Source organism: Oryctolagus cuniculus (assembly GCF_964237555.1).
Source record: "Oryctolagus cuniculus chromosome 16 unlocalized genomic scaffold, mOryCun1.1 SUPER_16_unloc_1, whole genome shotgun sequence".
NCBI lineage: Eukaryota > Metazoa > Chordata > Mammalia > Lagomorpha > Leporidae > Oryctolagus > Oryctolagus cuniculus.
This window is the reverse complement of record NW_027208201.1, coordinates 4,619,225-4,640,914: the sequence shown is the minus strand read 5'-3', so window position 1 is coordinate 4,640,914 and position 21,690 is coordinate 4,619,225. Positions and strand designations below refer to the sequence as shown.

Sequence of the window (21,690 nt, the reverse complement as noted above, 5' to 3'; positions counted from 1 at the left end):
TAAACTCTTCTTGAGAGGTCTCCAAGACTGTAGAGAAGCAGCAATGTGGAGGTGGATGGTTCTAGTGCCAATGATGTTATCCATAGAAAGGACAAGGGCCAGAGAGGCACTGCAGGAAGTAATAGGTGACTCTCTCAAGGGCAAAGCAGAGAGATTTATAGAGTATTGCTTAAAATAAAGCTGAGTCAGACAGGTGGCAACAGGGTAGAACCAGAAGGAAGCAGGAACAAAAGTGAGACATGGGGGCCAGCACTGTGGCATAGAAGGTAAAGCCACCGCCTGCAGTGTCAGCATCCCATATGCGTGCCAGTTTGAGTCCTGGCTGCTCCACTTCCAATCCAGCTCTCTGCTGTGGTTTGGGGATAGCAGTAGAATATGGCCCAAGTCCTTGGGCCCCCTGCACCCATGTGAGAGAGCCAAGAAGCTCCTGGCTCCTGGCTTCAGATTGGCATAGCTCCAGCCATTGGGGCCATCTGGGAGAGTGAACCAGTGAATGGAAGACCTCTCTCTCTCTCTCCCTCTCCTTCTCTCTGTAACTCTTTCAAATAAATAAATAAATAAATCTTTTTTTTTTTAAAGTGATACATGGTGAGTCCCTGATACATAGTGGGTAGTGGCCATCAGAAACATTCTTGGGTCATGCCAACCTTCTCAAATTCCAAGCCCATGACAGACATTAGTAATTGATCTACCTGTGAGTTTGGTTCAAGCTACTCAACCTGGCATTCCATACAACCAGGTCTTAAAAGCTGGATTTAACATTCATTGTGCAATCTGCTTTGCAAGCCAACAATCAAGGCAGTCTTTACGGAGGTAAGGAGTTTGCATGGAAACTCAGCACTCTGCTTCCTCAATTAAGAAGGTCTTGGGGTGCAACATTGTGAAATAGCAATGCCAGCTTCCCATATCAGAGAGCTGGTCCAAATCCCAGTTGCTCCACTTCTGAGCCAGCTTCCTGCTAATGTGCCTGGGAAGACAGAGGAAGATGGTACAACTCCATGTGAGAAACCTGGATGGAGTTTCTGGCTCCTGGTTTTATCCTAGCCCAGACCTGACTGAAGTGTTATCCGGTGTTTCTAAACATAAAGTCCTGGGGCCAGTGCTGTGGGTTAACGCCCCTGCCTGAAGTGCCAGCATGCCATATGGGCGCCAGTTCGAGACCCGGCTGCTCCACTTTCTATCCAGCTGTGACTTTCAAATAAATAAATAAATCTTTAAAAAAAAAAAAAAAACATAAGAAAGTCCTGGGGCTGCCACTGTGGCACAGAGAGCTAAGCTGTTGCCTGCAATGCTGACACCCCACAACTCAAAATCAGTTTGAGTCCCGGCTGCTCCACTTCTAAGCCAGCTCCCTGATAATGTGCCTGGGAAAGCAGTGAAGGATGACCCAAGTGCACTAAGGCCCCTACCACCCACATAGAAGGCCTAGATGGAGTTCCTGGTTCCCAGCTTCTGATTGGACCAGCCCCCAGCCATTAGGGAGTGAATCAGCAGATGGAAGATTCTCTCTCTCTCCTCTTCAAATAAATGAATCTTTTTTAAAATAAAGTTTTGATGTGCCTTACAGAAAAAACAGGAGGCGGTTAAGCTTCTTTCACCCAAAAGTTATAACGCTGTTGACTGTAAAGTCAGAGAGTTATTGAACTGAAATAAATTGGGACGCACCTGTGTCCATACTTGGGTGATGAAATTTGTCCGAAGCCAGCCTCCATACCCCATAAACTGCAACCTAGCTTGATCTGCAAAGAAGTTATGACTTAGCCTAGAAGTATACTCTGGTAACCAGGCAACAGAGCCTCACCCAATCACAGCAGCTGAGCCCTCAGCCAATCTCAAAGTGAAGGCTGCCAAATTATGTTCAAATGAGGCAAAGTCATCCCTGCATGGAATTTCTTGCTTCTCTGGTTGGAGATGCGGTTCACCACTTGTAGGTGGGGGCATGCTGAACCATCTTCAGTGTGGAGCAACGCCTGCTTGTAAACCCATGTCTTGCTCAGATCACTTTTTATTAAAATTTAAGAAAGTTTAATTAATTGGTCTCAGGGTTTTTGTTTTTCAGCAGGAAAACAATACTAAAGGGATTTCAAAATTTCCACAGAAAATACACACTAATTTTTTTACACTATTTTTTAATTCATTCATTCATGAGTTTGTTGAAGACACCCCATATATGTTAAGTAAGGTGTCTCTCAACAGAAATACACAAAACACAACACTTCGTATTAATTGTTGATGAAAATGTTATGACCAGAGCTGAAGTCTCAGCCTCCACTAATCCAGTGTCACAGCAATCTTATGGAACAGAGCTACCACAATAAAGAGAATCAGTCGTTTTTGGTGTGGCATCTTTGCAACCCTGTAACATCTTGCAAGTTAATAAATCAGTTTATTCAGCTTTGTTGTTTCAGCTCTAGTTTAACAAATCCCACTCTCCAGCAGAGTAATAAATCTAGACAGAACTAGCAGTTACACCTATCCTACTTAGATAGCCCCATAATGTATTCAGTAGCACTGTTCCTGGGTATCTTACTACCAAATGCATGCACACATACTACTTAAAAAAATCACTTTTTATTTTTTTTAACTAACAGGATACCTGATGCCACCCAATGCAGCCATGGTTTTGAAGCATTTCTCCTGAGTGATTGTGCAGACTCCTATCCCTTGTTGAAACGATTCTTTGCTCTCAAATGCAACCCCTGGTCCTCTTGTCTGTGCTGAAGACCTCTTGCATTCCATCCAGCCTCACTCCTGCCAAGGGAAAGCATGGGGGAAACTAGGAGAGGAGACAGATTGCCTGCACACACACACCACGTAGTAGCAGTACAGAGAAGGGAAGTCAAGGAAGGCTTCCAGGAAGAGGTGTCTCACTGAGATTGGTTGATTGGTTGAATGGCAAAGTTACAGAGGAGAGACAGATCTTCCATCTGCTGGTTCACTCACTCACCAAATGGCATCAAGGGCAGGGGCTGGGTCAGGCCAAAACCAGGAACCTGGAACTCCATCTGGGTATTCCATGTGAGTGGCAGGAGCCCAAGTACTTGAGCCATCTTCATTGTTTTCCCAGGAACGTTAGCAGGGAGCTGGATCAGAAGTGGAGCAGCCAGAGTCTGGCATTGCGCTGTAATGGGTAAAGCCACCACCTGCAATACCAGCATCCGATATGGGTGGGTGCTGGTTCAAGTCCCAGCTGCTCCACTTCTGATCCAGCTCCCTGCTAATGTTCCTGGGAAAGCAGTGGATGATAACCCAAGTTATCATCCTGCACTCATGTAGGATAACCTTGCACCCATGTAGGAGACCCAGAAGAAGCTCCTGGCTCCTGGTTTTGGCCTCCAGTGGCCATTTGGGAAATGAACCCGCAGATGGAAGATTCTCTCTCTGTCTCTCTCTCTCTCTCTGTCTCTCTCTCTCTCTCTCTGTCTCTCTCTCTCTGCCCTTCTATGTAATCTTCATTTCAAATAAACAAGTGGAGGGAGCAGCTGGACTGGAAGGACAGGCAGGCATATGGGAAGAGTCTAAGTGTGGATTTTCTAATATTCCAAGGAGGCCTGTGACCAGCTTGCCACGGCCTGTAAACATAGCCTTCCCGCATGGCCAGGCACCAGGGTCTTACCAGATTCTGAGGCCGGGAGCCGTGTGAGAGCCCCTTCTTCTGGAACGTTCTGTCCTTTGGCCCCAAATGTGGCAAGAAGGCGGGAGGGGCCATGGGGAACAGATGTGGATTCTGGGGCAAGGAGGGCTAGGCAGGGCGGTCCCTGGCCCTGTATTGTGAGGTTATAGCACGCCCCCCCCCGGGGTGGGGGAGGGGGCGGAGGCAAGATGATGTCATAGACCTCTGCCCCCCTCAGTCCACCTCGCTCTCTGGGTGCTCACCCCGGCCAGGCCTCAGCCTCTCCTTCCCTCTGTATGCAACGCACCCCAAGGGGAGGTGAGGCCACCAGGGAGCCTCACCCAGGCCACCTGCAGCCATGGATGAAGATTATCCCATGCACCCCCGGGAGCCTGAGTCTTCCCTGGAGGCCCCCAGGCCGGTCGCAGAGACCAGCTCGGACTCCCCTGGCATGGTGGGCGACCGGCTGCCCCCGAGAACGGGCGCCGTGGTGATCGACATGGGCACGGGCACCTGCAAAGTGGGCTTCGCCGGGCAGGCTCGGCCCACCTACACCGTGGCCACCCTCATGGGCTGCCAACCCAAGAAGCAGGCCACCGAGGGGCAGCCCGAAATGGAGACGTTCATCGGCGAGGCGGCACGCGCGCACCCGGAGCTGGCGCTGGTGCAGCCGCTGCGCCACGGCATCGTGGTGGACTGGGAGGCTGCCGAGCTTATCTGGCGCCACCTGCTGGAGCACGACCTCAAGGTGGCCGCCCAGGACCACCCGCTGCTCTTCTCGGACCCGCCCTTCAGCCCCGCCACCAACCGCGAGAAGCTGGTGGAGGTGGCCTTCGAGTCGCTGTGCGCGCCTGCCATGTACGTAGCCTCGCAGTCTGTGCTGTCCGCCTATGCCCACGGCAGGGTCAGCGGGCTGGTGGTGGACACCGGCCACGGCGTCACCTACACCGTGCCCGTCTTCCAGGGCTACAACCTGCCACACGCCACGGAGCGCCTGGACCTGGCAGGCAACCACCTGACCGCCTTCCTGGCCGAGGTGCTGCTGGGCTCTGGCTTCCCTCTGGGGCAGCACGACCTGGACACCGTGGAGAGCATCAAGCACCGCTACTGTTACGTGGCCGCGGACTTCCAGAAGGAGCAGGCGCGCTCAGAGCAGGAGTGCAGGCAGACGCTGAAGCTGCCCGACGGGCGGACGGTCACGCTGGGCAAGGAGCTGTTCCAGTGCCCGGAGCTGCTGTTCCACCCTCCCGAGATCCCGGGGCTGTCGCCCGTGGGCCTCCCCACCATGGCAGAGCACAGCCTCCGCAAGGTGTCGCTGGAGGTGCGCTCGGACGTGGCGCACAACGTGCTGCTGTGTGGCGGCTCCTCCCTCTTCCCCGGCTTCGAGGGCCGCTTCCGCGCCGAGCTGCTGCGCTCCCTGCCGCCCGAGGCCCACGTGGTGGTGGCGGCACAGCCCACCCGGCACTTCTCCGTGTGGATCGGGGGCTCCATCCTGGCCTCGCTGCGCGCCTTCCAGTCCTGCTGGGTCCTGCGGGAGCAGTACGAGGAGCAGGGCCCGCACATCGTGTACCGCAAGTGCTACTGAGTGGGGCGGGGAGGGGAGGCCATCCGCCTAACATAAAGCTCCTGCTGCCAGCCGGCTCGGTTCTGTGCGCCCCGCTGTGGGACCCTGCCCTGCCCTGCCCTGCATTTCCTTGGAGACACCCCGGTCCTGATCTCACCTCCCCCACGACCAACCCTGAGGACGCCTCTGTTAGCTTAGTAGTAGTAGTAGTAGTAGTAGTAGTAGTAGTAGTAGTAGTAGTAGTAGTTATGTTATTCGAGAGGCAGAGAGAAAGAGACAGGCAGATCTTGCATCCACTGGTTCACTCCCCACGAATGCCCACGGCAGCTGGGACGGAACCACTCATATTGGGAGCCGGGCGCTCCATCCGGATTTCCCCTGGGTGTGGCACAGCCCCAAGTACTTGAGCCACCACCTGCTGACACCTAGGGTGCACCTTAGTGAGTTCACTAAGGAGCAGAGCCAGGAATCAAACCTGGGCTCCAAACAGCCTCCTAACAGCCAAACACCTGTGCTTTAAAAAAAAAAAAAAAATCATCTCTCTTGCTCTCGCTCTTGCTCTCTCTGCCTTCCTAACCTCATCCCTTTTTTTTTTTTTTTTTAAGATTTTATTTGGAAGTCAGTTACAGAGAGGAAAGAGACACAGAGATCTTCCATCCACTGGTTCACTCCCGAAGTAGCTGCAATGGCCAGGGCTGGCCCAAGCCAAAGCCAGGAACCAGAAGCTTCTTCCAGGTCTCCCACATGGGTGCAGGGACCCAAGCACTTCAGTCATCTTCCATTGCTTTCCCAGGCCACTAGCAGGGAGCTGGGTCCAAAGAGGAACAGCCAGGTCTCATATGGGTGCCCATATAGGATGCCAGCACTGCAGGTGGCAATTTAACCTACTGAGCCGCAGCACAGGCCCCAGCCAACATCAGTCTTATGCAAAAATTTTCCAGAGTGGACAACTTAATTTTTTGTGGCAGCCTGAACCGTTCAATAAACAAGAACTCCCAGAAGGTTCTAGGGCGGTGTGTGAGTGTTTTGGAAACTATATGAATACTTGACGGAGACTATAAGGAAAAAGATTTATTTTGGCTCTTGGTTTTGGGAGTTCACAAACAGACCCCATTGATTCAGCCTCTGGTGAGGGCATTTTTTTTCCAAGATTTATTTATTTACTTGAAAGGCAGAGTGACAGTGAGAGAAGGAAAGATAGAGATCATCCATCCACAGCAGCCAAGGCTGAGCCAAGCTGAAGCCAAGACCTCTATCCAGGTCCCCAGTGTCGGTGGCAGGAATCCAAGCACTTGGGCCATCTTCTGCTGCTTTCCCAGGTGCATTAGCAGGGAGCTGGATCGGAAGCAGAGCAGCCAGAATTCAAACAGGTGCCCATATGGGATGCCAGCATCACACACTGGCCCCCATGAGGGCGTTCACGCAGGCAGTCCCAGCATGACAAGGAGAAAACCACACAGCAAGTCACAGGTAAGCGGTGCATCCGTGTCTGTCCCTGGCTCCTCGTGGAGTCACCAGGGCAGCAGGTGTTTGGACCGGCAATCAGGTCCTGCATCCCATGCCAGATTGCCTCAGGTTCCATTCCCAATTGCAGCTTCTTGCTCGCACACACCCTAGGAGCAGCAGGCAGTGGCAGCTCGGGTCGCTGCCACCCAGGTGGGAGACTGGAGTTCCCAGTTACTCACTTTGACCTGGCCCAGTCCTGGCTGTTGTCAGCATTTATGGAGTGAACGGGTGGACAATGGCTTTTCTCTCTCTCTCTCTCTCTCTCTTTCTCCCTCTCCCTCCCTCCCTCCCTCCAGGATTCAACTATTGTTAGGTCTGCAATAGCTTGGCGTTCTGGTCTCTCATACCCCCAAAAAGGAGAGACAGAAAAAGAGACAGAGACCGACCTCAACAGAAACAGGTTGCTTTATTGGAAGCAAAGAGGTTCACACACGGGATGCATTTGACCTCAGGTTTTATCCATTTAAGAGGAAATTCGCCACGGGGCTGGGGAGGGGAGTATAGAAGGCAGCTGGGGAGCTCTTTGAAGTCTCAGGGGATTCCCCTCTTACCTGTTTCATAGCTGCTGCCCTGTGTAACTTATCTGTTTTGCCATTTGCACTGCAAGGAGTTGAGGAAGGATCTCAACAAAAGGGAGGATGTAGGGACAAAGGAGAGGATGTGGGGCGAGGAGAGGGAAGGAGGAAGAACAGGAGGAGGAGAAAAGTGCCACAAGTCCTTTATTTTTTTTTTACATAGATAGATTTATAAAACCCACCCCTCACCCCTAAGATGGAAGGAGCTGGGGAAAGTAGAAGAAGTGGGAAAAAAGGGCCCAGAAAAAGTGGAGGGAATGGAGAGGCATGGCTCCAAAGGAGGGAGAGGGTCTCTTTCCTCAAGTTAAGGTGGGGCACAGGAGCTCCGTTGACAGTCATCTTGCGCCCCCTGCTGGTGGAGGATGGGGCCTGCAGGCAGTTCTAGGTGCCCTTGTAGGCAGCTGCGACGGCCCCACCGGCAGCCGATGGGGGAGTAGGGGAGGTAGAGTGGGTGACCGGTGGGGTCGTGGGCACTGGGAGAGCCATGGGAGGGAGTGGCTGGGCTGGGCAGGGCGGAGGAGGTGGCTGGCAGGGTGGCAGGGCTGGGAGCCTTGTCGCTGATTGACTCACGCTGGTATTGGTGCCCTCGGAGGGCGTGGGTGAGCCACTTGCAGGCCGGCTGGACAAGGTAGTTGAAGGGCAGTGGGCCGTTCCTCCGCTACGGGTAGATGTAGGCGATATCCATGAGAGTGTAGTATTCCTTCCGTGGCTCCACCTCCACCTTGTACTTGCTCGGCACATCCATCCTGTTGCTGAACTTGGCGAGTTGCATGAGGGTCATGGCCGCTGGACACCGCAGGAAGCACATCCCCGTCTTCTCCTTGTCCCCATCTCCGTTTTCCACGGGGCCCTTCTTCTCCTCTCAGCCCCTGCCCCCCACTTCGTAGAACTCGACAGAGCGCCTTTCTCCCGCTCCAGGACCTCGCCGCGGTCCTCATGGGACTGCGACAGCGGGGAGCTCAGGGGAGGACGGCCAAAGATGCCGGAAGGACCCGTCAAGGACCAGGGAGTCGTGTGGTTCAGAGGTGAGCCCGGCTATCCGCGTGGAGGCGGCAACGGTGCACAAGTCCTTTAATTAATTATTCCACCCTAAGGACCTAATCCATCCTACTCACGTCCCAGAGGCCGCCACATGTAAGCCCCACAGCTGGGCTTAAATCTTCGCTGTCTTAAGAATCATCAGCCTAGAACTTTGGGGTCTAAACTCCTGAATGATTGCCCCAATCATGTTCGTGCCACGGAGACATTTCTCCTGCTTTCCCACCAGGGGGCAGTACTTCCACACTCAAGAGTCTAAAGCTGCAAAGTCTTTGGATCCAGGACTGAAGCAAGCAAGGCACCCAAAACTCAAGCGAGACACACACACACGCACACACACACACACACAGTGCCAGCCCCATGCACAGGGCAGGCTGAGTCTCAGATGCTATAGGAAGTGAGGGAGTGTAGAAACCCCCACTGCCCCAGGCTGCCAGGAAACCCAAAGGACCCTCATTTATTTTTTTTAAAGATTTTGTTTTAAAGGCAGAGAGAGATCTCCCACCTGCTGGTTCACTTGCCAAATGCCTAGAACAGCCAGGGATGGGTCAGGCCAAAGCCAGGAGCCAGGAACTCAAGCCAGGTTTCCCATACGGATGGCAAGGAGCCAATGACCTGTGCTATCACGTGCTGCCCTCTAGGTGTGCATTAGCAGGGAGCTGGAATGATAAGCCAAGCTGGGACTTGAACCCAGGCACCAGATACGGGATACAAGCCTCCCAAACAAGCAGCTTCGGCGCTGTGCCAAACACCTGCCCCGGGACGCTCATTGAGACCAGACTCCCTGGGGCAGAAATTTCCTGTACCACCAACTGATCACGTACCCTTCCCACTGACACACTCCCAGTGCTGGGGAGCTCACTACCTCAAGAGTGTCAGAAATCTCACCATCTTGGGCCAGTGCTATAGCACGGTAGGTTGAGCCTATGCCTGCAACATCAGCATCCCATATGAGCACTGATTTGAGTCCCGGCTGCTCCACTTCCAATCCAGCTCCTTGCTAATGTGCCTGGGCAAGCAGTGGAAGATGGCCCAAGTGCTTGGGTCCCTGCACCCACAGGGGAGACCCAGAAGAATCTCCTGGCCCCTGGCTCCTGGCTCCTGGCTCCTGGCTCCTGGCTCTGGATCAGCCCAGTTCACGCTGTTGCAGCCATTTGGGAAGTGAACTAGCAGGTGGAAGATCTCTGTGTCTCCTCCTCTCTCTGTGTAACTCTGACTTTCAAATAAATAATCTTTTTTTTGAAAAATTAAAACTAAAAAGAGATCTCACTCCTTCTATGAGTCATATATGGAAGCCTCCCCACCCCCGCCCACTAACCCCAAGCACTAAGAACCCTAAAGTCTGCACTCCCAGGCACATACCCCCACCCCACCCCACCCCCACCAGGAATCTTCCCCAGGGCCAGCAGTCCTCATTTCTTCCATTTCTGGTTTAGTTCATTCACATGCTCAACGCTGTGTGTGCTCAGCCCTGTGCCAAAATCTAAGCACACCACACTGAACAAGAGATGGGAGTCTCAGCCTGCCAGACCCTCCTCGAAGGGCCTGATCAGACCTAGAAGGTCTGTCACCCCCCCTCTACACTTCCCTGTGACCAGAACCTGCTGTGCCCACTGATCTACAACAGCTTCCCTTCTGAGCACCCAGAGGGAGCTCCAGACTCCTGGTTTCAGCCCGGCCCGACCATGGTCATTGCAGACATTTGGGGAATGAACCAGTGGAGATCTCTCTCTCTCCCCCCCTCCCCCAACTCTGCCTTTCAAATAAGTAAATCTTTTTTAGTTAATAAGTAAATGAAGCAAGCAACCAAGCCAGGAGCCCAGAACTCCTTCCAGGTCTCCCACATGAGTGACAGGGGCCTAACCGCTTGAACCATCTGCTGCTGCTTCCCAGGGCGCATGTTAGCAGGCAGGGGAATCAGGAGAACTGGGCACTCCAATGTGGGGTGCAGGCACCCCAAGTGTCATCTTAACTGCTGCATCAGATGCCAGTCCCCTCGTATTTCAGTGTTTATAACTTCATATCCTACTCAATTATAGACATTGGGGCAGTGGGGGGGACCAGTACTGTGGCATACAGGTAAAGCCACCGCCTGCAGTGCCGACATCCCATATGGATGCCAGTTCGTGTCCCGGCTGTTCCGCTTCCGACCCAGCTCCCTGCCTAATGCACCTTTCATAACTTGAAAGGGTAATGTCTGTCATATGTAAAGAGCTCTTGGAAAGAATCAACAGTCTATGGCAATCTATGGAAAAGTCAGCAAAGATATGAATCTTGGGCTCACAGAGAGAGAGACACACATAGTTCTTAGGCACAGGGGAAGGTGCTGAATTTCAGAAGGGAAGTGAACATGACAACTGCACCGCGATATCATTTTTCACCCACCACGTTGGCAAAGATCAAAGAGTTTGATAACGCCCACTGGTGATGAGGCTGTGGGAACGTTGGCACCGGGTACCTGATGTTGAGGGAGGAAATCGTACAGCCCCCATAGCAGGACATGGGGCCACTGCCTGTTTAAATGACAAATGCACTCACCTTCTGGCTTAGCTCTGGCACTTCCCAGAATGTGACCCTCAGATACCATCAGCCCACGGGCGAAATGACGCGAGCGCACTTTCGGGAGGCAAGTCATCGGAAACAAGCTACCATCACCAGCCACATGAACTGGCAAAATCATTCGCACCCAGGGCTGGCACCATGGCACAGCAGACGAAGCCACTGCCCACAGTGCCAACATCCCATAGGAGCGCAGGTTCAAGTCCCGGCTGCTCCACCAATGAACCAGCTCCTTGCTAACATGCCTGGGAAAGCAGCAGAAGATGTCCCAAGTCCTTTAGTCCCTGCCACATACATGGGAGACCCTGATGGAGTTCCCCACTCCTGGTTTTAGCCAGCCATTGTGGCCTTTTGGGGAGTGAACCAGTGGTGGAAGGCTTCTCTGTCTCTCCTCCCTATACCGCTGCCTTTCAAGTAAATAAATAAATCTTTAAAAACAACAAGACTGTTCTCTAATGTCTGAAATAAAATTTTTTAAAAATTGCTTGCAGGATAGACACTTGGCCTGGAGGTTAGGTCGCCTGCATCCTATATCTGAATGAGATTTGATTCCTGGTTTTGCTCCTGAGCCTTCTGTTGGTGTAGCCCCTAGGAGAGACAGAGAAGAGAGAGAGAGAGAGAGAGAGAGAGAGAGAGATCTGCTGATTCACACCCACCCACCCCCCCACCCCCCAGTGCACACAACAGCCAAGTCTGGGCCAAGCTGAAGCCAGGAGCCCAGAATTCCATCCAGGTCTCCCACATAAGAGGCAGATACCCAGGTACTTTTGCCATCACCAGCTGCCTTCCAGGGTGCACGTCAGCAGGAAGCTGGATCAGAAGTGGAGTACCAGGGGCCAGCACTGTGGTGTTAGTAGGCCAATAAGCCTCTGCCTGCAGTGTTGGCATCCATATGGGTGCCAATTCATGTTCCAGCTGCTCCTCTTCCAATTGAGCTTTCTGCTTATGGCCTGGGAAAGCAGTGGAAGATGGCCCGAGGTCTTTGGCCTCTGCACCCGTGTGGGAGAGACCTAGAAGTAGCTCCTGGCTCCTGGCTTTGGATCAGCTCAGCTCCAGCCATTGAAGCCATTTGGGGAGTGAACCAGTGGATGAAAACTTTCTCTTTCTCTCTCCCCTTCTCTCCCTCCTCCCCCTCCCCCTCTCCCCCTCTCTCTGTAGCTCTGCCTCTCAAATAAATAAATAAAATCTTTTAAAAAATAAAATAAAAAAGAGATGGAGTACCAGGAATTGAACCAAGCACGCTGGCATGGAGTATGGGTGTCCCAAGTGACATCCTAACCACTGCACTAAGTGCCTGCCCTCCGGAGCATGTTTTCACCTGTACCTTCCTCCCACCCACCCCAGTCCTGTGTGGCCCTCCTCTCAGGTGTCATCAGCAGGAGCCACCTTACTCCAGCTCCTCCTGTCTTTGTGAGCCAACCATGCTGCCTTGTAGGCTATTCCCGGCCACTTCGCCACCGGCTTCCCTCCCACCTCAACTGACCCTGTACCCTGCCCACTTCCTTCTATGTGTACCTGACCTTCCCCTCCCTCCCCTGCTTGTCGAAAATGAGGACGTAACAGAAAGCAGCTTGATAAAGAAGAAAAGCAATACCTCTGCGTTTCCCACCCTGATTCCACCTCTTGGAGCAGCTTTGCCTGCCTTGCCCCTCCCAGCTCAGAACAGCTCAGAAGCAAGAATGGGACGGGCACCATGGCTCTGAGGACGGGGCGGGGGGACACAACCACTGGCGGGGCAGTGAGTCACAACGGCAGCGTGGTCAGTCGCCACCCACCCCGACCCCCCGCCTGTACATGTGTGGTGAGTGTATTTATTTTCACTCAGCCTCACACACCACAGGATGGAAGTGGGGAGATGGTTACAGCAGAAACATGCTCAGAAACTGCCCCCCACAGCCCCCTCTTGCTGGGAGAGGAAGCCAAAGCCTTCACCTCGACCCACAAGGCCTGGCACACCTGGCCAGCCTCACCCCTCCATCTCTCTCAACACCTCCCTCACTCTACACCATCCACACACACTCAGGCATGGTCCTGCCACTGGACCTCGGCACAAGCTGTTCTCTACACCTACTGCTCTTCCCTAGGGACACACACGACCGCCTCTCTCACCTCCACAAGTCTCCTCAAATGTCATCTGTTCAGCAAAGCCCCTCTGGACCTCCCCACTGCAGTGATGATGACCCGCTCACTCCTTCCCCTCCCAAGCCCCCGCCTCTTTTTCCTCCATGACACTTGCTGGTGGTTCCCCTACACATTTTTCCTTTTTGAGAAAAAAAAAAAGCTTTATTTTTTAAAGATTTATTTTATTTATTTGAAAGAGTTACAGAGAGAGTTAGAGACAGAAAGAGAGGTCTTCCATCCACTGGTTCACTCCCCAATTGGCCACAACAGCCGGAGTTGCTCCGATCCAAAGCCAGGAGCCAGGAGCCTCTTCCAGGTCTCCCACGTGGGTACAGGGGCCCAAGGACTTGGGCCATCTTCTACTGCTTTACTGGGCCATAGTAGAGAGCTGAATCAGAAGTGGAGCAGCCAGGACTAGAACCAGCGCCCATATGGGATGCTGGTGCTTCAGGCCATGGCTTTAACCCACTACACCACAGCGCCAGCCCCAAAGCTTTATTTGATATTTGAAAGGTAGAATGACAGAGAGGGGGAGAGGCAGAGAGAGAGAGAGAGAGAGAGAGAGAGAGAGATATCTTCCGTCCACTAGTTCACTCCCCCAAGTCGCTGCAATGGCCAGAGCTGGACCAGGCTGAAACCGGGGGCCTGGAGCTCCCTCTGGGTATCCCAGGCAGGTGGCAGGGGCCGAAGCACTCTGACCATCTTCCGCTGCCTTCCCAGGAGCATCAGAAGGACTGAAGGCAGAGCAGCTGGGGCTTGAAGCCAGTACTCTGATGCAGATACTGCAAGCAGCAGTCATAGTGCTGCACCACCATGCCGGCCCTACATTTTTCTTATTTAGTTTTAATCTGTCACCCCCACCACAGAGGCAGGAACCACATCTATTTTTTTTCTTTTCTCTTTCCCCAGACCAATGACTGCCTCTAAGATCTTGAGACACAGGAGGATTGTTAAAGATGAACCACAAGAGAAAAAAAAATCGATAAATTTGGCTGCCTCTGATTCTCGAACTGTTGCACAGCAAAATATGCCCCGAACAAAATGAAAAGGCAGATCAGACAAGAAAGTTTATATTTTACAATAAATATTAGCTAAATGAGTAAAGAACAGAAGCTGAATAAATGAGTATAAGTATTTTGATTGAGCAGAGTTTAGCCCTTGGTGGACAAAGCAAAAAGGGAAGCAGGATTAGTTACATTCTCCGTGAGGATAAAACAGCCCAGTGCCCAGGGCTGGCGCAGCGGTGTAGCAGATAAAGCCACCACCTGCAGTGCCGGCATCCCGTATGGGCTCTGGTTTGAGACCCAACTGCTCCGCTTCTGATCCAGCTCTCTGCTATGGCCTGGGAAAGCAATAGAAGATGGCCCAAGTCCTTGGGCCCCTGTACCCACATGGGAGACCCAAAGGAAGCTCCTGGCTCCTGACTTCAGATTGGCGCAGCTCCAGCCGTTGCAGCCATTTGGGGAGTGAACCAGCAAATGGACGATCTCTCTCTCTCTTTCTGCCTCAGCCTCTCTGTAACTCTGCCTTTAAAATAAATAAATAATAAATGTTAAAAAAAAAAAAAAAAAAACAGGCCGGCGCCACGGCTTAATAGGCTAATCCTCTGCCTGCGGCACTGGCACCCCAGATTCTAGTCCCAGTCGGTGTGCCGGATTCTGTCCTGGTTGCTTCTCTTCCAATCCAGCTCTCTGCTGTGGCCTGGGAGTGCAGTGGAGGATGGCCCAAGTGCTTGGGCCCTGCACCCACATGGGAGACCAGGGGGAGGCACCTGGCTCCTGGCTTCGGATCAGTGCGGTGCACCAGCCGCAGCACGCCGGCCGCAGCGGCCATTGGAGGGTGAACCAACGGTAACGGAAGACCTTTCTCTCTGTCTCTCTCTCACTGTCCACTCTGCCTATCAAAAAAAAAAAAAAAAAGCCAGCCCAGTTGCCAGGGCAGGCCATGGATCAAGGCATTTACCTGCTTCTTCTCATTCAGTCTTCACCAGAGGCTTCTGTCCGTTTGCAGATAATCATTTACAGTCAGGGAGGGACAGTGACATCAGTGAGGCCCCTCAGCCAGGACTGGGAAATTGATCCTGCCCAGCTCCCAGACCATTCTGCTAGCCACCGAGCCAGCTTGTCCTGAGCTGGTCTGATTATAAGGCTCACTGGGGTGGGCATTTGGCATTGTGGTTAGGATGCCCACTTCCCACATCACAGGGCCTGGATTCAGGGCTCTGCTCCTGATTCCCGCTTCCTGCTACTGTGCCCCTTGGGAAGCATCTCTGAAGGCCCAGTGGCTGAGTTCCCACCTCCCATCTGCGAGGCCTGAACTGAGTTCCTGCCTCCTAGCTTTGGCCTGGCTCAGCCCTGGCCGTTGTAGACATTTTTAAGAGTGAAGCACTGGATAAGAGTTAGTGCTTGTTAGCCCTCTCCCCCTCCCCCTCCCTCTACCTTCCCTCTCCCTCTCCCCCTCGAAATAAATGAAATGTTTTAATCACCTAGGTGTCAGTGAAAATGCAGATTCCCAGGCCTAGGCCCTGGAAAGTCAGATTCAGTGTCTATAATGAAGCTAGCACCCCTAGGTGATTCTGTGGTCCAGGGAGTTTCACGTAGCAGATGAAAGAGAGAAACACATGAGCCAAATATCTCAGTGTAAGAAGCAAAACTTTATAACATTTAGAAAAGCATTTGGGAGACAGTGACTTTGAGAAAAAACAGGATTCCTTAAAAAAAAAAAAAAACTATACAAACCACAGAAGATTTGTACATTGGCCACATCAATTTTCAAACTGCTGGACAGCAAAAGATACCATAAATAAAGGGAAAAGACAAATCAGATGAGAAGGTGACGTTCCTATGGAATGAAGGGTGTGAGTGTGGGTCCGTGATCTGTAGAGAGCTCTGAGACATCGATAAGAAAAAAGTAAGTAACCTGAGGGAGCAGGCAATTCATAGAAATGGTTAGTAGATCTTGGGAAAGGTAGTCAACACAGGACTGTAGATTCAAATCATGTACACCCCCTTGACTGACAAAAGACAAAAAAGCCCTTCCAAACCAAGGAAGAGTACGGCAAACACAAATGTCCTCTCATGTGGGGGAGCATACATTGTTTTTGTTTTGTGTGTGTGTGTGTGTGTGTATGTGTGTGTGTGTGTTTTGACAGGCAGAGTGGACAGTGAGAGAGAGAGAGACAAAGGTCTTCCTTTGCCGTTGGTTCACCCTCCAATGGCCACCACAGCCGGCGCACTGCACTGATCCAATGGCAGGAGCCAGGTACTTCTCCTGGTCTCCCATGGGGTGCAGGGCCCAAGCACTTGGGCCATCCTCCACTGCACTCCCTGGCCACAGCAGAGAGCTGGCCTGGAAGAGGGGCAACCGGGACAGAACCGGCGCCCCAACTGGGACTAGAACCCGGTGTGCCGGTGCCACAAGGCGGAGGATTAGCCTAGTGAGCCGCGGCGCCGGCCGAGCATACATTGTTAACACCTGTCTGCAGAACTGTGGGCATGTCAAGGTTGAAGACACCTCTGGAATCTACAATTCCCCTCCTGAGTTTACAGCCCAGACCTGGCCATACCTGTTTTTGTCAGTAAAGTTTTATTGGAATACAGCTTCGCCCATGTGTTTACAGATTGTCCATGGCTGCAATGGCAGAGTAGAGTCAGCACAGCAAAAGTCACCTAATCCACAAAGCCAAAACATTCACTTTCTGGATCTGGACAGGAAATGCCTTGTTAACAGAAATGTTAGTGCTTCTCACACTTCCATGCTAACGTGGATCACGTGGGCGTCTTGTCAGAAGGGCAGGTTCTGATTCAGCCATCCTGGGAGAGGCCTGGAATTCTGCACGTCTTCTAAATCCTCAGGCAATGCTGACACAGTTGGTCCACAAAACCCAATGTGAGTCTGGAAGACCCAGATCACAGCGGGTTCAGCCAGAATGAGAACTCATGTGGACGAGATGGAAAAATGTGACCCCATCAGCAACTTGAACTCATTCTGCCTCTGCCCCAGGCAGCCACCACCACAGCAGGCGAAAACGTTCATCCAACATGGATTGCTCATCCTAGGTGGGCCCCGTGTAAAGTTCAGAGAGGAATTTTATGCACTCACATCCAAAGAGCTCTCACCTGCCTTGGAGGATGGGTGGAAGAGGAAATGTACCACATGATTGCATGTCTTCAAAATTCAGTCCCCAAATCAATCATGAATCTGACAAGGATAACCCAAGGGGCACAGGATTCCCCATGGTGGAACGTCTTACAACAGTAGCTTCCGGAAAAGCCACATGGAAAATTACCAGCTGCCCGATGGCTCTCAGGGGCACAAGCCACACCTGGCCCAGGAGGAGGGTAACCAACACATCTCGGCTGGATGTTCTAGACAGCCACACAAGTTTACTTATTCCACAGACTCTCAAAGACTACTTTCTTTACCAGTCCCCACTTGACACTTAGTATGAACTCAAAAAATTGTTGCTGAAAAGGCATATGTATTTGCTGAATGAATAAATTATTCATATTCAGTTCCAAGGAACATCATATATAAATAGCATGGACAAAAAAAAAAAAAAGAAGAGCCAAGCCATGGAGAAGCAAGGGAATTTTGGAAGTTGAGGACTTTTCCCCTGGACTGGGCTCCTTTATAAAAAGGAAAGGTGAGAGAAGCTAACACGTGTTGGCTGCATACTCTGTGTCGTGCCGTATACAGAATTAACAAGGTTTCATCTTCTTAAACCACATGAGGCAATAGGGCAGCAGGAGGCTTCTTCCCCCAAGCCAGCCATCTCCAAGCAGGAGGAAGAAGAAGGTTGTGGATCTGAGTGGCCCCCATGTGAAGGACAGTATGAGAGGCAGATGCTTGCAAGAAGCAGGTTTTGGGTCAAGAGAAGGATTCATGGAATAGATTTGGAGAAGTGAGCCCTCCGTCCATGGAGGTATTGAAGCGGACTGGATAAGAACCCATCAATAGACGCTGGGGGCCTCTGCAATGCAGAAAAATCTTTGCTTGCTTTAAGGCAACTGTGATGGACAGGCTGGGGCCACACCCTCCAAAGTAGGCTTCCTTCCATCCTTCCCCTGATGGTCCCAGGCACCAGGGAGAAGGCAGGCCCCTGGGCCTCACCCCACTCACACTCAGCACAGCAGTTGAGCCAGTAGTGCAGATCCTTGGCCAGGCAAGGTCTGGTGAGTGCCCTGCTGTGACCAGCAGGACAGGGAACCAGTCAAGGCTTTCTTTGCTCCTGCCAGAGAGCTGGGCACAGGGCACAGGGGCCTGGCCTTGTCCAGTGCCAGCTCTGGACCAGAACCAAGGGACATGTGCAGGCATAGCCAGACCCAGCTATAGTGTGCAGGGTCTGGTTAGAGCAAGGCTCCTAGCCCACGCAGACTGTTGAATGGATGAATGACGAACACACATTCATAGGAATGAATGAATTAAGTGAATAAATGCATAAAGAATGCAGGAATCTTAAGGCCAGGAAGGTGTCCCCATACCTGTCACTAATCTGGGCAGGGAGGGAAGACCCAAAGATCACAATTGGGTGTGTGAGGGGGCAGGTGCTTTGTAAGCAAATGAATGAGAGAATAGATGGCTAACAAGTGAGTGCATGAGCAAATGATTAAATGAATGAAAGGGTGAAAGGATGGGTGGATAGTAGGATTCATGGGTGGATGGGTGGATTGATGATGGATGCATGGGATTGGAGCATGAAGAGAGGATAGTAAAATGGATGGCTGGATGGATGAATGGTGGACAGGTGGATGATGAGAAGATGAACAGGTGGGTGGGTAGATAAGTGGATGGATGATGGATGGATGAGACAATGAGCAGGTGGATGGATGGGCAAAGGGGTAGATGGATGGACAGGAGGAAGGAGGGAAGGAAGGAAGGAGGGAGTGACAATCCAAAGCATAAATCTAAGAGCAAGGCAGAGCCATGATAGAGCCCACGATGGGACCCCACTCCCTCCACCTAGAGGCCTGGCCTGCTCACTGGGAAGTGGACTCTCCCAGCCAGGGTGCACCCTGCTGCCTACAGGCCTTTCCCAGTCCCAGCTTGGTCAAGGCCACGCCACCCATCCCCTACCCAAACCCGCACAGTCCCAACCATCCCTCAGGAATCAGGGGGATTCCTGACCCCCTGCCCATCCCTGAGGTGCCTTGCAAGAGGCTTGGGGTTTGATGCGCAGTTTGTGGGGCAAGGAAGGCGGAGTCAGCCCCTTGGGACTGTCCCCTGGGACAGGGCAGGTCACCCCAGGAGGCAGCCCCATGGGATCAGCAGCGGGTGTCAGCAACACATCTGAGAGCCCTGGGGCCCGGCATCTGGGGTGCATAGGTGACCACAACCCCCAGCACGGCCTGAGCTCCGGCCTGGACCCCATGTGCCCATCCAAGAGTTGGCAGCTGAAGAGGGCAGCCTGTAAGGGCATGTCGACTCTCCTGGGAGTAGGGGCTGCAGGCTCCTGGAGAGATCTGGGAGAAGCAGCCATGCCAGTCCACCTGTGAGCCACCAGGCAGCCCTGGCATCCTGGCACCCCAGCGCCCAGGGAACACGGCCTCAAGAGGCAGCCGTGGGAGCCAGGCAGGAGCGAGAGGGGTTCAGCCCCATGGTAGGGGTCCCCAGTCCAGGGAGATTCCCATAGCAGGGCATGCAAGGGTAAGGTGCAGGGGCTGCCCATGGTGGACAAGAGGCCGCATCGGAGCTGGAGTGCCCGCAGCTCAGCTCTGAGCAGAGCGTTCTCCTGCAGCAGTGCGGCCAGCCTGCCCTCAATGGCCGCATCATTGAGCCGCCTCTTCTCCCGGGATCTCTTGGCCGCCTCATTGTTCTTCCTCCGCTTTTCCCAGTAAACCGTGTCCTTCTTGTCTTCCGGCATGAACTCCCGCTGCCGACGCACAGCTGGGCCCCTGCCCCGGGGGGGCCACAGGCTCTTGCCGTGACCCCGAGACGCATCTGTTGGGCTCAAGACGCTGATGTCCATGACCGCGCGTGCAGTGGACCTAGGGAAGAGGAAAGAGGTCTTGGGGTGGAGGCAGGGGGTTGACCCAAATGACCCCTTCCTCTGATTCATCCTGTGTGGCCGCAGCTACCTGTGGACAGAGTTGGGCTGCAGATCAGGGTGAGGGATTTGGGGGAGAGAAAGGGGAGCTGGCAGACTGAGCAGGGGTGAGCAGGGCACAGAGAAGGGCCACAGTCATCATGGGGAGCTATGGCCGCTGCGTCCTCAGAAGGATTCGGTTCCATCCAGGAATGTTCTTACCACGGAGAAAGCGGACAAGCTGAGGGCTCTCAGGGTGAGGTTCTTGGAGACCCAGAGGGAGACAGAAGGAAGGCTGAACCTACAAAGAGAGAGGAGAGAGAGAGAGAGAATGAATAAATGAATGTGTGTCCATGGAGGGAACTGAGCAGAGTCAGGGCCAAAAACTAAGCTGAGACTTAAGCTGTGCACGGGTTGTACTCCCAAGACCTCCCCGTTCAAAGGCCAGAGTTGTGGGCCTGCCCACCCACCCATCCATCAGGCAACCTCATCACTCATCACTCATCCCTCCACCCACACTCCCAACCAACCTACCATCTCTCCACCCACCCACTCGCAAACCTTCATCCATCTCGCCATCCGTGAGGAGCAGGTGTGTCCTACATCTGTCTGCCACCGGGACTCTGGGACCTAGCATGGTGCTTATAAATGGCAGGTGGCACAGGAACACCCAGAATGAACGACCTGTTCACAGCTGGTGAGTGACTGGCCCTCCTGCCGAACCACTCACCAAAAACCATGAACCCTACTACATTTCCCTCTTTACATTTGCCACCAGGAAACTCAACACTCAGTTTTATGATGAACTATAGCGGCTTTCTTGAATTGAAAGTGCAGTGAATTGTGCTGGGAACTCAATTCCCAAATTCCTATACTAGACGTATTTGGAAGGGGAGCAGCGCTGTGGCTCAGTGGGTTAATCCTCCGCCTGCGGCGCCAGAATCCCACACAGGTGCCAGTTCTAGTCCCGGCTGCTCTTCTTCCCATCCAGCTCCCCGCTATGGCCTGGGAAAGCAGTGGAAGATGGCCCAAGTCCTTGGGCCCCTGCACCCATGTGGGAGACTTGGAAGAGGCTCCTGGCTCCTGGCTTCAGATCGGCACAGCTCCGGCCATTGTGGCCATTTGGGGAGTGAACCAGTGGACGAAAGACTTTTCTCTCTGTCTCTCCCTCTCACTGTCTGTAACTCTGCCTCTCAAATAAATAAAATCTTTAAAAAAAAAAAAAGTATTTGGAGGCAGCCCCTTTGGGAGGTGAGTGGGTCAGAAGGGATCTCCTTCGTGATTGGACTAATTCATTCGTGGACCAGGGGATTAACTGGCTATCAGCTTAGTGGCTTTGCTTTCCCGGCAAGCACTCTCTGGTAAACCTGCTGTGTCTCATCTGGTGATGCCCACTGTCACGTTATATGATGCAGCCACAAGGCTTTGCTCACTTCTGAGTGGGCACCAAGGCCACGCTCTCGGGACTTCCCAGTCTCAGGACCGTGAGCAAAATGTACTTGTACTTGTGATAGATGACCCAGACTCAGAAAACAAACTGGGACATCATCCGGCTATCTATGAGTTCACTGGTGGATTCCTTTAAAAAAAAAAATATTGTGGGGCTGGCGCTATGGCACAGCGGGTTAACGCCCTGGCCTAAAGTGCCGGCATCCCATATGGGTGCTGGTTCTAGTCCTGCCTGCTCCTC

General features: G+C 52.8%; 4 protein-coding genes across 15 annotated transcripts in view; 1 reads left to right on the top strand and 3 right to left on the bottom strand.

Moving 5' to 3' along the window:
- The window catches only part of LOC100355985 (vomeronasal type-2 receptor 116), a 75,950-nt gene extending 70,924 nt beyond the window's left edge, over positions 1-5,026 (bottom strand). For 5 of the 12 annotated variants that reach the window (XM_070067562.1, XM_070067565.1, XM_070067560.1 and 2 more), the window contains exon 1: positions 3,617-5,026. The gene's annotated coding sequence lies outside the window, so the exon portion shown is untranslated. The other 7 variants (XM_070067554.1, XM_070067556.1, XM_070067557.1 and 4 more) reach the window with 4 other exon arrangements.
- On the top strand, positions 3,723-5,248 carry ACTL9 (actin like 9). Its single transcript, XM_051835539.2, has one exon. The coding sequence runs from the start codon at positions 3,972-3,974 to the stop codon at positions 5,196-5,198; it is 1,227 nt and encodes a 408-aa protein (XP_051691499.1). The 5' UTR covers positions 3,723-3,971; the 3' UTR covers positions 5,199-5,248.
- A 1,500-nt stretch (positions 5,249-6,748) lies between these two features.
- Positions 6,749-10,798, bottom strand: LOC100357269 (polycomb group RING finger protein 2). The gene is given in 7 exon segments (XM_051835512.2): positions 6,749-6,790; positions 7,448-7,720; positions 7,722-7,828; positions 7,831-7,859; positions 7,861-8,152; positions 8,155-8,200; positions 10,682-10,798. Coding segments are annotated over 7 exon segments (906 nt in total).
- A 7,325-nt stretch (positions 10,799-18,123) lies between these two features.
- On the bottom strand, positions 18,124-19,957 carry NFILZ (NFIL3 like basic leucine zipper). The gene has a single exon (XM_051835513.2). The coding sequence runs from the start codon at positions 19,941-19,943 to the stop codon at positions 19,086-19,088; it is 858 nt and encodes a 285-aa protein (XP_051691473.2). The 5' UTR covers positions 19,944-19,957; the 3' UTR covers positions 18,124-19,085.
- Positions 19,958-21,690: the final 1,733 nt, after the last annotated feature.

What these genes read in the sequence shown, in the direction of transcription:
- NFILZ (XM_051835513.2), bottom strand. Translation starts at nt 19,943, where the DNA reads ATGGACATCAGCGTCTTGAGCCCAACAGATGCGTCTCGGGGTCACGGC.
- ACTL9 (XM_051835539.2), top strand. Translation starts at nt 3,972, where the DNA reads ATGGATGAAGATTATCCCATGCACCCCCGGGAGCCTGAGTCTTCCCTG.